This window comes from Callorhinus ursinus, unplaced genomic scaffold (genome assembly GCF_003265705.2).
Source record: "Callorhinus ursinus isolate GAN/ISIS: 27379988/994484 unplaced genomic scaffold, GSC_fseal_2.0 scaffold25, whole genome shotgun sequence".
In the NCBI taxonomy this organism is placed as follows: domain Eukaryota; kingdom Metazoa; phylum Chordata; class Mammalia; order Carnivora; family Otariidae; genus Callorhinus; species Callorhinus ursinus.
Window position 1 is genome coordinate 30,110,344 of NW_027397087.1, and position 13,381 is coordinate 30,123,724.

At 46.1% G+C, this 13,381-nt stretch overlaps 2 protein-coding genes across 4 annotated transcripts in view; both read right to left on the reverse strand.

The window, feature by feature from the left end:
- Positions 1 to 950, reverse strand: part of UBAP1L (ubiquitin associated protein 1 like) — a 25,580-nt gene extending 24,630 nt beyond the window's left edge. The window contains exon 1 of the mRNA XM_073877199.1: positions 876 to 950. The gene's annotated coding sequence lies outside the window, so the exon portion shown is untranslated. The remainder of the gene's footprint in view (positions 1 to 875) is intronic.
- PDCD7 (programmed cell death 7) overlaps positions 1 to 10,203 on the reverse strand; it is a 19,918-nt gene extending 9,715 nt beyond the window's left edge. For 2 of the 3 annotated variants that reach the window (XM_073877197.1, XM_025884395.2), the window contains exons 1-4: positions 9,278 to 10,203; positions 7,238 to 7,376; positions 1,230 to 1,466; positions 877 to 964 (exon numbers count right to left, since the gene is read on the reverse strand). In XM_073877197.1, coding sequence (XP_073733298.1) covers positions 877 to 964; positions 1,230 to 1,466; positions 7,238 to 7,376; positions 9,278 to 10,150 — 1,337 coding nt within the window. In that variant the 5' untranslated portion in view covers positions 10,151 to 10,203. The remainder of the gene's footprint in view (positions 1 to 876; positions 965 to 1,229; positions 1,467 to 7,237; positions 7,377 to 9,277) is intronic. The other variant, XM_073877198.1, reaches the window with a different exon arrangement.
- Positions 10,204 to 13,381: the final 3,178 nt, after the last annotated feature.

Sequence of the window (13,381 nt, forward strand, 5' to 3'; positions counted from 1 at the left end):
ACTGTGAATAATGAGAATCGACTGTACTTATGTTTAAAAGCTAAAACTTGTATGTTAGCCAGAAATATACTTTTCCCAGAACACAAACTTGGTATGCTAAAAAGCATCATTAGAGCTATGGAAGGAACCTGAGCGATCACTTAGTCCAGTGATTTTCAAACCAGGCTTTCAAGACCGCTAGGCCCCAAGCAGATGTTCTGGGGAAATGTAGGAAACAACAAAGTGCTTCCACTCAATAACAGATTTGAACTGCCTACGGAACCCAGTCATTCCAACTATTTTACAAATGGATTTTTCAGAAGACTGTCTTTGGGAAGAACGCTACTGCTGAAGTTTGAAGGCCACCTTCTAGTCTACCATTTACATTTTGTAGGTGAGGAAAGTGAGACCCAGACAGCTGAAAACCTGGCCCAACTCATTAGTAACTGCAGATTAAGATGAGATTCCTTGTTCCTAGCTCTCCTGGCTTTGACCTGTAGGAACTCACAGCTCGTATGGGCCTTAAACAGCCTCTACAGGCAAGGAGGCAGGGAGGGTTTCCTTCCCTTGGTCTGTTTCGCAGCAGAAGAGAATTAGGAAGAGGAAGCCAATCCTTTAAGTCAGTACAAGAGCTATAGCATGAGCCAATACTTGTTGGGCAAATCACAACCTGAGTTTCAGTTTCTTCACCTGTTAAAACAGAGACATCTACTACTTCTCAAGGACTGAGGACTAAAGGCATGTGTGGCATCCTTAGTACCTAGAAACCTTACATAAACCAGTAAGAAATTAAAAAAAAAAAGAGAGAGAGAGATAGCAATAGACCTCAACAACACAAGCACCTCAAGTACTTCTTGCTACCCAAGGGGAAGGAAACATGGAGAGTGCCCCTCTGACCTTATCTGGATGAGTGCTGGCAGGGAGTGCTCGGCTTGGAGGTAATACTGTCGGAAGGGTTGCAAGAGGTGAGCGAGTGGGAACTCATCTGAAAAAGAAAAGGCACGTTACCACATCATCACACTTCTTATCTAGAGTGTATTTCTCAATGCAAGCTGACTGAGCTTAGTACTATGACGATATGACAATGTGATCAAATATTTCATCTTTATCCATGATTTCTAGTACACAGTTTAGAATTTCAAATCTTGAAGGTGCCATTTGCTGCTTAGCTTAGGTTGAGATCATCCATGAGGAAAAAGAGCTGCCAATCTAGTATTTTCCTTTTCTCCCCTGGTTACAGAGGAACTTACCTGGATCCCCAAATAACTTGGACTCAATTTCACGCTTCTGAAGTAAAAATTTCTCTTTTTCTTTCCTCTGTTTCTTTTCTAATTCTCTTTTCCTCTCTTCCTCTTGTTCTCCTTCCAACATGACTCTGAGGGCTCTCTCTTCAGCTTCATATAATTCAGAGCGTTTTTTAATGAGTTTTCTTAGTCGCTGAAGATGATGCTCAAAAGTCTCATCTGCTGAGGCTGGAGGACAGACCCCTAGGCAGAGATCCAAATGGCATTTTAGATAAAACTTTTTATCCCCAAATCTGTGTTCTAGTAAGAGACTCAAAGTCCTACTTACATTATGAATTTGCAAGGCTCAATTTGATCTTGAGTCTCCAATTAATCTGACCCCACCCTGACTTTCCCTAACTCCTCTCTCTGGACCTTACCACTTAACCTGAGTTTATTTCTAATGGCTTTGATCCTTTGGGCTGTGAGCTCACTAGAGAGAAATATCTTATACTTCTTCACTCTGATACGCCCACAGCACAGGCTCCCAGGCTCAACTAATAAACAATTCTGCTAACAGAGTTTGAAGTTCTGGGAGAACACACTTGGATAATGAGGAAGAAATACATACAACCAACCACACTCACCTCACAGTCTGCTGCTTAGTGTAGAGTGACCAAATATTTCAGTTTGCCCAGTTTTAGTAGTGAAAGCACAGCATCCTGGGAAACCTGGGATGGTTAGTCACCCTGATTTAAATGTGAGGTCAGCTAATAGGATAGGCAACATAGCTAGTGCCACAATTGGGAACATTTGATTATAGACTAGTTAGTAGGTGATATCAAAGGATTATTACTAATTTTGTTATGTGTGATAATGGCATCATAGTTGACTATGTGTATTTTATTTAGATGTTCTATTTTTGTGCATGAGTGAAATTTTTTTAAAACATTTTTTATGTATTCATTTGAGAGAGAAAGAAAGAGAGAAGGAGCCGGAGGGGGGGGGGTCAGAGGGAGAGGGAGAAGCAGACTCCGCACTGAGCAGGGTGCCCAATGCAGGGCTCGATCCTAGGACTCCAGGACCACAACCTGAGCCGAAGGCAGACGCATAACCGACTCTTGATTTCGGCTCAGGTCGTAATCTCAGGATCAGGAGATCAAGCCCCGAGTCAGTCTCCACACTGAGTGTGCTTCTCCCTTTCCTTCTTCTCCTCCCCTGGCTTGTGCTCTCTCCCAAATAAATAAACAAACAAACAAAATCTTTAAAAAAATTTCATAAGAAAAATGTTTTAAAATTTAATGAACACTTGAGTGGGGCGCAGCTGTGCACTCACTACCACACGGCCCTGCGATAGAAAAGCTGCTGAAGCTGCTGGTGATTCATCCTGGAGTGATGTGGGTGTTGGCCATCCTGTTAGTCCTCAAAGATTTTAAAGGTAAATGTACTTATTATGGAAGCATCTTAACAATACCAGATACAAGGAAGAAAAAAATTCGAACACCATGAACATAATCAACCATTTTTATTTCCCCCTGTTGAGCCTGCAGTCATTCTGTTCATCCATACATTAGCAGTGTCACATAGTTCAACATAATATGTGGAATTTCTACATCTCCATTTCAATTCTCTACATTCTTCTCCAGTCTTTATAATTAATGAATGGCTCTATTCCTCTTTCATCAAATCAATGTACCATAATTTGCTTAACAAACTCCCTACTCCTGGACACTTAGGCTGTTCCAAATGTCCTATTATGATATACTGTTATTGGGTATGTTACTTTTTTCCTTCTATAGATTATTTCTGTAAGATAAATCCTCAAGAGAAGAAATGTTTATGAGTACTTCCAGGATCGCCTAAATGTGCTACTAAACTGCTTCCTAAAAGAGCTGATCAAGGTCTTTGGAGGTCTGATTCTTTTCTCCTTCAACCATCCCCACTGGGTGGTTGTGGAATTCGCTCTCCTATCCTCACCTCCAAGGCTAACATTTCCCCAGGTCATTTTCTCATGACTGCTTTGCTTGGACAGGTTTCCAATCACTCAGTCCCAACTATAGAAACTCTACAACTCAAATCCATCTTCTACTAAGTTGCCAACTATTTTCCAAATACACACAAAATTCTTATGCACTGAGAAACTCAAGCTGTCACTACCCTGTTTAGTAATAATTTCATGATTGTTTAATTTTTTACCTAGACCAGGAATTGGCGAACTTTTTCTGTAAAGGGCCAGATAGTACTAAAATCTGCCAGTACAGCCAAAATACAGACACTCCACAGCCCCAAAGTGCCCCCCCAAAACCCCAAGAGGAATGGTGGCCTGCCCCCATCTCAGGCTGCTGGGCCTGCACCACGAACCCACGCCTCCACCAACCTTTCATTGATCACTTCTGATCTCCATGACACATTTCCTCAGAAATGGCAATCCTCACCCAGTCTTTCTCTTGACCCCAAGTACTGACATGGTTTAGGTTCCCTCCACCTCTCCCACTCACTCCTCCAGCTCCTGCAGCTCCTACATACCAATGCCTTCTTTTCCCTTCAGCCCCCCACACCTTAGGGCTTTGTCCGGTCTTTGAACCTTGGCCATAGTGAGAAAAAATCTGCTACCTCTAAAGTCTTAAGCATGATTCTTCTCTGACTAGGACCTTCTACCCTTCCAGTGCACTCATCTCCTCCCTGGAGACTGTCAGCTTCACTAATACCTCCAAGCGAATGTATCCAAATCCACCCCCCTTCTACTCATCCTCACCACAACTTATGGTCACTCTTAAAGCAAAACCCTAACAGCCCTGTGCTCGCCTGCCAGTCGCAGAGCATTCCTGGGAGAAGTCATCTGATTATGTATGATCTAGTGCCAGTACACAACGACATCAGCTGTGCCCACAGCACCTCCCTACAACCATACTCCCATGGGTCTCTAGTTGGCTCGTACTCATTCTTCACAGCAGTTATCTCAAACCTTTACTGCTCTCCTAAAGCCTTCCTTCTCTACTGTCTCTGAAGCAAACCGTCTAACCGATCTCAGAGAAAACAGGCTAGTAGGCAGGACATCTCTTTAACTTTCGGCCCCTAATTTCACTCTTTCACATGACTACCCATCCTTGTCTCCTTCATTTTCATTCCAGTGTTAGATGGATCATTCTAGGGGCGCCTGAGTGGCTCAGTCATTAAGCGTCTGCCTTCGGCTCAGGTCATGTTCCCGGGGTCCTGGGATTGAGGCCCTCATCGGGCTCCCTGCTCAGCGGGAAGCCTGCTTCTTCCTCTCCCACTCCCCCTGTTTGTACTCTCTCTCTTCATCAAATAAATGGAGAAATAAAATCTTAAAAAAAAAAAAAAAAAAAGGTGGATCCTTCTACACTTAGGTTAATCCCTCCACCACCTGGGATCAGGAGTCTCCCTACCTCCTGTAGGACCCTGAGCCATCAACTAACCCTCCTGCTTCTCTCTGACCCTCTCCCTCTACTCACTCTTTTGCTCGGCAATTAAACACGTTCAAATTTTCCCCATGATCCTAAGATTACCACCCCGCCCCTTTACACTGTCAGATACTGATCTTGCTCTCTCCTTTTTTCCCAGGCAAATGTTAGTAAGTTCAACTCACTGTTTGCTTTTCTTACCTCCTATTCTCTCTTTAATCTAGTCTATTCTGGTTTCTACCCATACCAATCTGCTGAAATGCACCCAGCATAGTTCACTGATGATCTGTTGGGTACTAACTGCCATAGAAGTTCCTCAGTCTTTAGGTACTATCATTATTCCCTTCTTATAGATGAGGAAACCAAGGCAAAGAGATGTTTGGGTAACCTGCCCAAGATAACATAATTTCTCTGAGCATTTGCCACTTTTCAGAAGGAGGGAGGGGACCTACCTTCTCCTTTTACTTCTCTGACCTCTCTTGTGGCCACCCCTTTATCCAACTGGATTTTGACATTCGCCAGATTTTGTCTTTTTGGCCCTCACCTTGTACTATACAACCTCCTTAAGGTCATGCCTACTTGTGGCTACATGCTGATGACCTCTTAACCAGGATGCACCACAGGCACCTCAAACTTACCGTGTTCCAAACTGAACTCACCAACCCCAAATCTGTTCCTCCTCCCATTGCTGAGTTCCCCAAATTATTTACTTATACACTCTCTCTCTCCCCTTTATTCCTCTTTCTTAAATCCATTTTCTCTTCTCCAACTCATCCTCTGACCCTTAGTTCACACTCCCGTATTATCCATGCCCAGACCACTGAACAGCCTTCTCAGTCTCTCCTTTTCTCCCTCCCTCCTAGATGCTCCAAACCGTTCTCTGCTCCACCAGCACTGATCATTGCTGTCATTTCACTTTCTGCTTACAATCCTTCAATGGTTCCCCTCAGCTTTAAGCATAGGTGAGAAGTCTAGTCTGGCCCCGAAGACACTTTGCAATGTGGCCCTGCTTACACATCCAGCCTCATTCTCTCAGCCTTTACTTGGAAGTACACACACCTTGAGGGAAAAGTTTTAAGCATATAATGCAATTAGCAGCTAGTTACCAAATCATTTTACATTCAAGTCCATTAACTCTACAGAAGCTACTTATTTTTATATATCACAATTCCTCCAAATTTCCTCCTTCTTCTGGACCAAAGTAAGAAAGACTAATAGTGAGAAATTATGCTAAGAAATCTACTTGGCAAAAGTTCACTGACCACACACCTCACAGAGGACATGAAGTAGGAGAATATTAAATAATAGCCCTCAGGTTTTCATTCCCTAAGGAAGAGATAACGGTAGACACTGTAGATGCAAACTCCCCTTGGACTCATGTGCTATGGGGTCATCTGCTTCCAAGGCCTGAATCTGAATCAGCCACTCTAAAGGCTGGCCCGCAGAAGCTCATCACTTAGCTAGTGAATGAGCTTGGCTGAATACACAATGGTCACATCCCAGTGAAACTTTATTAAGGGTCTGACTCACAAGTTTCATTTATATGTTAAACCACACAGGGGAAGTCATTTGCTATCATGGTAATTGCTAATTTGTGTGTTCTCAAATATCCCTGGTGAATATCAATGGCCTATAGCCCACTAAATAAGGCAGCACGTGGTCCAAACCAGGTGCAAGTGAGAAGGAGGTCCCCTCAGCCCAGATGAGGGAAGGATGGACAATGTTGAATCTGTATTTAGTTTTGAAGGATAGTGAGAACTTAAAATGAACTTAAGATGAAACTGAGGGCCCTCCACACGAATAGACTGGCAAGAGTAAAGATTAAGACAGGCAAATGTTGGGGCGCCTGGGTGGCTCAGTTGGTTAAGCGGCTGCCTTCAGCTCAGGTCATGATCCCAGGGTGCTGGGATCGAGCCCCGCACTGGGCTCCCTCCTCCTTGGGGAGCGAGCCTGCTTCTCCCTCTCCCTTGGCCTGCCGCTCCCCCTGCTTGTGCTCTTTCTCTGTCAAATAAATAAATAAAATCTTAAAAAAAAAAAAAGGCAAATGTTGAAAGCACAACTGGGGATCTTCTAGAAAACCAATGCTCCCTCTAGAGGCAAGAGGAGATGACTAAGGTTTTCTGATCCAAAAGCATGTAAGCTGAGGACATCCAAGCAGTCTGCAAGGTACTCCCTGTCCTGTCCAACCATTCACACCTCTTATAAATATCATGTTTCAGGTTGGAAACCTATCTGAACGGGCATGCCAAGTTTTCAACACCTTCTGAAATACCTAGTAAAGGTAGAATAGCTTTTGCCTTGGTACTTGGGCAAAGGTGACCAGCCCTGCAAACCTCACTCAGAGAAGCGTAGCCAGGAATGCCTGGGGTGGGAATGATGAATCAAAGGAAAGACAGCATAGTGGGTTCCCACACCTGCCCCTCTTTTCAACCTTGTCAACAAAGGGGTAAACAAAGTCTGAGGCTTCTGCTTCAAAAGTTCTGAGGTACTGCTGACAAGCTTTATTACTCTATTGGGTGAAAAACATTATGAAACATTTTTCCTTCAAAAATTTTGGGAAGGAGCAGGGCAATCAAGGAATAAATACAAGTAGAAATGCAAAGCCATGGTTACCTTTCCTTGCTGCTGCCTCTTTCCTGAGCTTCCTCAATTTCTCCAAGGCCCGAAGAATGTCCACCATTCTTTTGGTGTCTGCTTGCTTTTTCCTCACTTCAGATAAGACACCATCAGCAGCAGCTTTAAGTTCCTGCTCCTGGAAAAGAGAGTCCATGAGAAAGACCCTAGTATTAGGAACAGCAAAGAACAGCTGCATAGAAGGTAGATTTCAGATCAGACAGTTGCAGGGTTGAGAGTTTCTACTGGATCTCCATCTCAATTTCCTAGGCTGGACGAAATTCCTCTCCTACACTGGTCCAGCCAAGGGATTATCTTCTCTGCAGTTTCCATGCGGGTGCTGATCTTTGTTTCTTCCTTGGAATTTCTTCAAGTGTAGTCCAAGGAACATCTGCATCAACTTTAAGTTGGGGCTCTCTTATTAAAAATGTAGACTCCCGGACCTAAAGATTCAGACTAGGAGGGAAGATAAGGAATGGGTTGGAAGGGCCCAGGACTCTACAATTCTGTCAGTGACACACAACACGTGTGGCTTGTACTCCACTGTTCTTAAGTGCCTAGGATCTTTTGACATGACAGCCTTTCAAACACGGAAGACCCTATCCTACTCTTAAGTTGGTTTACATGTAGACAAAATGACTCTGGTTCCTCATGTGGATGGTAAGAAAGATCCTTTTGCCTAAAACTCTCTTCCCATCTTCAAATAATGCCTGTAATTCCACCATTACAACCATACCATGCTGTTTCCCTCTTCTGCTTCTATTACCCTCTCTGCCTGGAACTGCACCTGTTGCTTTCACTTGGCTTTGACATCTCCTTTAAGACTCAGTTCAGATGTCACAATATCATCCACAAAGTCTGCCCTTACACCATCCCCCAAAGGGCTGGATATTCCTTCTCTGGATTCTATAGCACCTACAGTTGAAACCCTAACACATACCATGCTGGACAGACATGGTCCCCCTGAGGCTCTAAGCCCCTCAAGGACAAGCACTACATCCTATTCATCCCTATCACCAGCAATGGGTCTGGCACATAATGAATGGGTCCTTATTAAATGTCTGTGGAACTGATGCTAACTCCCTTAGAATATGGTGCTGCCTCCAAGCACAGATATTCCTGGAGGTGTGAAAACAAATCTTGCCATCACATTTCAGTGGGGAGTTATATCAGATTCTAGGGCAGTAACAGACACAAGGAGGAAGAGGAGGGAGGAAACCCTAGCTGGTTGTAGAGTGAAGGGAGGGCGGCAGGCACCTAGAGGCACTCAGAAATAATGAGAATGCCTTCAACAACTATCTGATCAATTTCCATTTTCACCCTGGCCCCTACGTAAGATCAAAAGACTTTGGAATCAGCCAACCTGGGCTCAGATCAGGAGTAAAACTGCTACAAACCAGCATGTGATTGTTGGCAAGTTAGCTTCTCTAAGCCTCAATTTCCTAATCTGTAAAATGGCGAGAATATGGTTTACCTCTCAGCGTTGTTACAGGGATTAAAGATCTGGCATATGCAAAGGCTTTAGCATAGTGTCTAGTATGCAGCAAGTGCTCAAAAACACCACTGTTAAACCTGGGGATATGTGGTTTAAAATTCCTAAACAAAGGAATCCTGGGAAAGTCATCACTACTGCCCCATCAGCCAATTAGGGTAAGGCACCAAGTGCTCTATATTTTGTATTAAAATCAGCGGACCAATACAAGAAACAAGGACCCAGATTTTTGTTCGCCTTGAACGTTAGTAAGTGGACAAAACATTGTAGCAGGAGACAGGGCGTCTGTAAACCCTGCAACGCCACTGTGTAATCCTATACTTTGTATTTACAGGACCCGCAGTTCACCTAGAGCATTTGTGTTTTGTACTATGCGTCATTTACACGCAATCAACATAAAGACGAGGTCGGAAAGCCTGGCTACCTTTTTATTTTACGAATGAGTAAAAGGAGGCTTAAACATGGGAAACGACAGCGCAAAGCCTCACGGCCCTTACGGTTCCAAACATCACTACCTCCAGTCCCGGCGCATCTGCTGCTGCTCTTACCCGCTTCTTCTCCTCCACCTCCTGCACGCACTTGACCCTCCAAAGGTCAATCTCCTGCTCGCGCTCCGCTGCTCGCGCGGCCTCAGCCTCCCGCTCGGCTTCGCGTTCCCGGGCCCTCTCGCGAAGCCGCAGGCGGCGGCGCCGGACCCTCTCCAACCTCCGCCGCGCCTCACCCACATAGGCGGCCTGGGTCAGCAGCTGTAGTCTCTCGGCCAGCTGGGCGCGCAGCGGCGCGGCCTGGGCATGCAGCAGTACCCAAGCCGCGCCATCGGCCTCGGCCTCGCGCAGGGCCTGGCCCAGGTCGCGCAGCCGCCGCACCAGGCGCAGAGCCCCGCGCAACCGCGCGCGCACTTCGCCCAGGCTGGGCCCGGCGGGCGCGCGCGGAAGCACCGGGCAGCCGGCCCGCCGCGGGGTTCCGAACACCGCCTCTAGCCACTGCCGGTCGCGCAGGCGCTGCAGGGCCGCGTCCCCGAGTACGTCGGACGGCGGCGGTGCCTCAAGCCAGTGCGAGCTCCAGGGCGGCCCCGGGCCGGGCGGTGGCGGTCGCGGCCGCTCGCCACCGTCGGTCCCCGGGAAGGGCCGGCACTGGGGCGGCGGCGGGGGCAGCGGTGGTGGCGGCACCGGGTAGAAGACGCCACCGCCGCTACCGCCGCCGCCTCGAGAGGCTTCCCCGGAGGCCCGGGGCTGCAGAGCCAGCGGGGGCTGGAGGAAGGGGGCGGAGGCCCCCGGAAAGGGGCCGGGCCGCTGGGGAAGAGGCGGCGGGAAAGCCGGCGAGGGCAGCGGCGGTGGCGGACAGCCGAAGGGAGCGGGAGGCGGCGGCTGCGGAGGCGGCGGGCCTGGGCGACCCGGGACGAAGAAGGGCGGCAGAGCCATATCCACGACGGAGGGAGTCTGAACAGTGACAGAATTTGAGCGGTTCCCCTAGAAAGGGTGTCTTCCGGGGAGGAAGTGACGTAGTACACGCGCGACGCCAATGGGACGCGCCGGCCCGAGAGCCCCCCGCATTTGTGGGCATTCATTCAGTTCTTCAATTTCTAAATACTGCTCTTATTGAGCGTTCTATGTGCGGAGCCAGCTGCCTTGCAAACATTGTAACTAACAGATACAGTTTCCCTCGTAAAACTACCTGTCTAGTAAAAAAACACATTAATCAAGTAATCGTGCAGACAAATGCAGAAGTGCAGCGGCGAATGGAAGTTCTAACAAAGAGGAAAACACTGGGCAAGAATAGCTTATAGGAGATTTCGACTTAGTCAAATTAGGAGAGACTGTCCTAAGAATTTCAGCCTTCTGGTAAGTAGGAGATAAATAGAAGAGAGAGAAGCACAGTTCAGATAGGAACAGCATTTGCAAAAACTCCAGTAGATAGTAGGTCTAGTCTGGGAACGAAAGAGTACCCATATGGAAAGGATGTGATGCTGGGGTCCTGAAGCTAACAGTCGAGAAAAAGAATTCTTGAGAGGTTCTGGATGCATAAAATGTGGTTTCATTAAAGCACAGGGACAGGACCCATGGGCAGAAAGAGCTGCGCTGGGATTGGTTATATACTTTTAAGTTGGGGTGGGGGTAGAAACAAAAGGAAATTTCCAAAAGGATTTTCATATGTTAAAGAAGACTTACAGGATCCTGGAGGTCTGGCTATGGTCAAGCTAAGGTTGCTTTTTGCCTCTCGCAAAGCATTAACTTAAAGATAATTGGGAGTTCCTGGAGGAATGTCCTACTCTCCTGTCTCGAGTATTTGTCAATGGGCTGCAAATTTTAAGGAAATTAATTTGATCTACCTTTCCTTTTGCCTTTGTTCTCCATGTCTGATGGAGCCCAGAAAGCCTGGAGGGAGCCTGGGAGGACAGATCATAGCATTCCAGGATCTACTATCTTAAAAACAATGGGAAACCACTGGAGGGTTTTAAGCTGGAGAGGAAGTAAAGGCCCTGCCACAAGATTAGTTATTTAAAATTAAACTATTTTGAGATAATGTAGATTCATGTGCAGTTGTAAGAAATAATACAGGGAGGGCGCCTGGGTGGCTCAGTTGGTTAAGCGACTGCCTTCGGCTCAGGTCATGATCCTGGAGTCCCCGGATCGAGTCCCACATCGGGCTCCCTGCTCAGCAGGGAGTCTGCTTCTCCCTCTGACCCTCTTCCCTCTCGTGCTCTCTCTCTCTCATTCTCTCTCTCTCTCAAATTAAAAAAAAAAAAAAGAAAGAAAGAAATAATACAGGGAGATCTTGTGTACTTTTCACCCAGTTCCTCCCAATGGAAATATCTTGCAAAAGTGTAGTAGAATATTACGACTGAGACACTGACATTGATACAGTCAAGAAACAGAACATTTCCCTATCATTGCTTCCAGGATCCCTTTATAGCGACACCCACTTCCCTTCCTTAACCTCTGGCAACAACTAACCTGTACTCCTTTATATAACTTGGTCGTTTCAAGAATGTTATATAGGGGCGCCTGGGTGGCTCAGTCGGTTAAGCAGCTGCCTTTGGCTCAGGTCTTGATCCCAGGGTCCTGGCATCGAGCCCCGCATCGAATCGCATTGGGCTCCTTGCTCAGCGGGAAGCCTACTTCTTCCTCTTCCTCTGCCTGCCGCTTCCCCTGCTTATGCTATCTCTGTCTGTGTCAGATAAAAAGTAAAATCTTAAAAAAAAATTATAAATGGAATCATACAGTACATAACCTTTTGGGATTCTGTTTTTACTCAGCATAATTTTCTGAAGATTCATTCAGGTTGCATCAATAGTGTTCCTTTTTATTGCAATAGAAGTATGCAAAAAAGGTGTGAATAAAATGAAACCACTTTTTAAAACCATTCACATATTGAAGGATATTTGGGTTGTTTCCACTTTGGGATTATCATGAATAAAGCTGCTATAAACATTTGTATACAGGTTTTTATGTGAACATAAATCTCCGTTTCTTTGGGATAAATGCCCAGGAGTGCAACTGCAGGGTCATATTGTTGCAGGATTTTTTCTCTGTTGGTGCCTTGTGATTCTTGGTCACGCTGCTGATGCAGTTTTGGAATATAGGTAAGGTTCAGTGGGGTGGAGTCCGGAGCCAACGACCAAGAAAGAATTCTTGAGGCATCTTTGGTGCAAAATGGTGGTTTATTAAATAAAGCATGGGGACAGGACCCGTGGGCAGAAAGAGCTGCTGCCCTGTGGTCTTGAGGAGTGGCCGATTATATACTCAGGAGTTGGGGAGGTGAGGACAAAGGAGTTGTCCAGAAGGACTGTCATATGCTAAAGACTCAGGATACTGGAGGCCTAGTTGTTTCCTGGAGGAATGTTACATTCCTATCACATGTCTTTGTCAATGGGCTTCAGGTTCAAAAGAAATTCAATTTTATTTACATTTCCTTCTGCCTCAGCCTCCCTTAATTTTATGGAGGGGAGGGTGATGTTAGGGCTTCAGGTAACTGTTAACGGGTCTCTGGAAGTTAGGCCATTGATAAGAAAGCTTCTTCCTTCTAAATCACTAGGACATTTGTAAACTGAGGGAGACTCCTGTCCTGCAGGACTGTGATCTCTATCAATTAACCATTTGTTTTTCCTTTAGGGCAGCCAGGAGTGCCTGAGGAATGTCTTATCTCAAAGTGGGGGCGGGGGGCAGGGTGCCAGCTTTGGCTTTTTCCTCAGCTTGCCTTCTGTTCCCTCATCACTGCTTCAAAGAATAAAGAGGTAGACTAGACAGTGGTGGGCAGCAAAGCAAGGTTTATTGAGAGATAGCAAAGTAATAGCACAAAACACCCAAGGAGGAAGGGGACCTAAGAGGGTTGCCCCTGGAGTTTCTAAGTCTAGGGGGATTTTGTGGACTTTGTTGACAGGCTGTTTAATCTGATTAACCCTCCCTGTGCCTGTCATCCAATCAGGTTTTTGTCACTTATCATATAGGAAAGGGTGGAGGACTCCTTTATAAGGGTGGTTTCCTCTGGTGGGGGGGGGCCTCATCCCTGCCTTCCAATTATCCTTCGTCATGTTTAGTTTTTATTTATTTATTTATTTTAAAGATTTTATTTATTTATTTGACAGAGAGACACAGCGAGAGAGGGAACACAAGCAGGAAGTGTGGGAGAGGGAGAAGCAGGATTCCCGCTGA